Below are 2039 nucleotides of genomic sequence, written 5' to 3'. Positions count from 1 at the left end.
AGGTCCCTTCCGACCCTAGAAACTATGAAACTATAAATTAACCGTGGTGCCTTTAAAAATAGCTTTATAGCTAGCTGGCTATTGCTGTAAAATGTGTAATAACTTTATAGGTGGTTTCTATAGCTGATTTAATTTGCACATGTAGTCTGTGCCTGCAGCCGGGAGACCTCAGCTACTGTAATGTCCCAGCTATGGGGGGGGCCCATGCGCTGCTGGGACTGCAAGTTCTATCAGCTGTGGGTCTCATGGTTCCAGCAGCCATGGGTTGCAGCCAGGGCTGAGAGTCTTGTCAGCTGTGGGTCTTGGAGCTGTGGAAGCTTACTATTTGCCAGTGCAGGGGGAGCCCGGATGCTGTTTCGGCCATAAGGCATGACAGGATCTGATGCTGGATGCCACAGTGATGCCTCCTGTCATACGTATGTGGCATGGCAGGAGGCATGTTGTGTAGATTGTGTGTTAGAGCCCATCGTGCCTTTACCTGCATGTGTGGAGTGGCCCTGATTCCAGTGCATCACCTTAGAGCATGTCTTTATGCATGGGTATGATTTCTGTCTTTCTGTGGATGCCCAGGTTAGAGATGAAGATTATCAAGAGTTCGGGTGGGATACCACGGCTGTCCTACACTGGCCGGGACGACAGGCACTTTGTACCTACAGGACTCTACATTGTTAGGACTGTGAACGGTAGGAAAAGCCCTGCTGCCCTCTTTCTTCACTGCTTTTTGGGGAAGGAAGGAATTTCATTCTTTAAAAATATGGGGCCAGGCTCTACTCTGCCCTAACCTCCAGGGAAGTCAGTGATGTTACCAAACGACTGAGTATGACCTGTGTCTGGCTTTGATTGGGTTGGAGCAGGCAGTGTTGGGATGAAGATGGCAGCCACTGTGGTTGGATTAGCTACCACATGGGAATTTTTGTTTAGGTGTATAGTGACTGCTTCTTGAAATCCAATTTCCTAATTGGAAAGGTCCTCTCCAAAGGAAATAGCTGGGCCTGGGCTGGGCATGGGGAGCCATGGGGGGTGCTTCCTCAATTGAGAACAGCTTGGATACAGAAGAGCCTTTTGGAAGGGGAAGATGGAGGATCTCCAGTTTAGTTTTTCAGATCACCCTTACTCTGATATACTACTTTTGTCATCCTAATGTCTGTTTAATCCCCATGACTTTTTCCCCAAGATCCTTGGACAATGGCGTATAGCAAGAACTCCAAGAGAAAATTTTTCTTTAACAAGATGACCAAGGACTCAACGTATGACCTCCCTCCTGAGTCCATTGCACCATTTCAGTAAGTACCAGCTCAGCAGCCTGTACACCTGAGCCCCAGAAGGGTGCCACAACACAGTCCCGTGCTTTGCCCTCTTTATCAGGCTGTTGTCCTGCACATGTCTGACAAATATCATGCTTCACATCATAGACGTAGTGGGAAGCTGTATATTTGTCCTGACAAGCAGTGCTCCTCCAGAAACTGCTCCTGGAATCCTGTGGGGGGACTTGTAATGAGTCTGTGGCTTGTACTTGGGTTCTTTTTCTATCCATAGACTAGTCTCTTTGGCCACAAGGGACAGGAGAAGGAGCAATGGCTTCAAACTGGAACAGCGGAAGTTTTGGTTGGATATCAGGAAGAACAGACTATGAGGGTGGTCAAGCATTGCAACAGAGGTTGCAAAATTTTCATCCTTGGGCATTTTTAAGACCATGTTAGACACTTGGCTGGGATGGTTGAGTCAGGGAGGATCCTGCCTTGAACAGGGGGTTGGACTTAGATGACCTCTTGAGGGCCCTTCTTGCTTCACTTTTCTATGATTCTGTGATTATCCCAAGGAGGTTTTATTTACCCTAAGTATATGATGTTACACTTTCTACCATTGGTAGATGTCCTACTCTACCAGGTTATCTAAAGCAGCAGTATCAAACTCTCCTGGGGTCCCCAGCTAGATGTGGATGATGAGGCTCCTTACAGCCCAGGTCCAGCCTGGGACACAGGTGACTTCTGTGGCCCCCATAACAGCAGATCCAGAGGCAACAAGGATTCTGATGGAAG

The 2039-nt window shown here is 48.0% G+C and overlaps 1 protein-coding gene across 2 annotated transcripts in view; it reads left to right on the top strand.

Moving 5' to 3' along the window:
• Positions 1 to 2039, top strand: part of CMTR1 (cap methyltransferase 1) — a 77478-nt gene that overhangs the window by 66145 nt on the left and 9294 nt on the right. For both annotated transcript variants that reach the window (XM_019526757.1, XM_019526758.1), the window contains 2 exons: positions 571 to 683; positions 1175 to 1283. In XM_019526757.1, the coding sequence (XP_019382302.1) occupies positions 571 to 683; positions 1175 to 1283 (222 nt within the window). The remainder of the gene's footprint in view (positions 1 to 570; positions 684 to 1174; positions 1284 to 2039) is intronic.

The sequence above is a fragment of the Gavialis gangeticus genome, unplaced genomic scaffold (genome assembly GCF_001723915.1).
Source record: "Gavialis gangeticus isolate Ggan-Ray unplaced genomic scaffold, GavGan_comp1, whole genome shotgun sequence".
Lineage (NCBI taxonomy): Eukaryota > Metazoa > Chordata > Crocodylia > Gavialidae > Gavialis > Gavialis gangeticus.
This window is presented reverse-complemented; position numbering and strand designations above follow the sequence as displayed.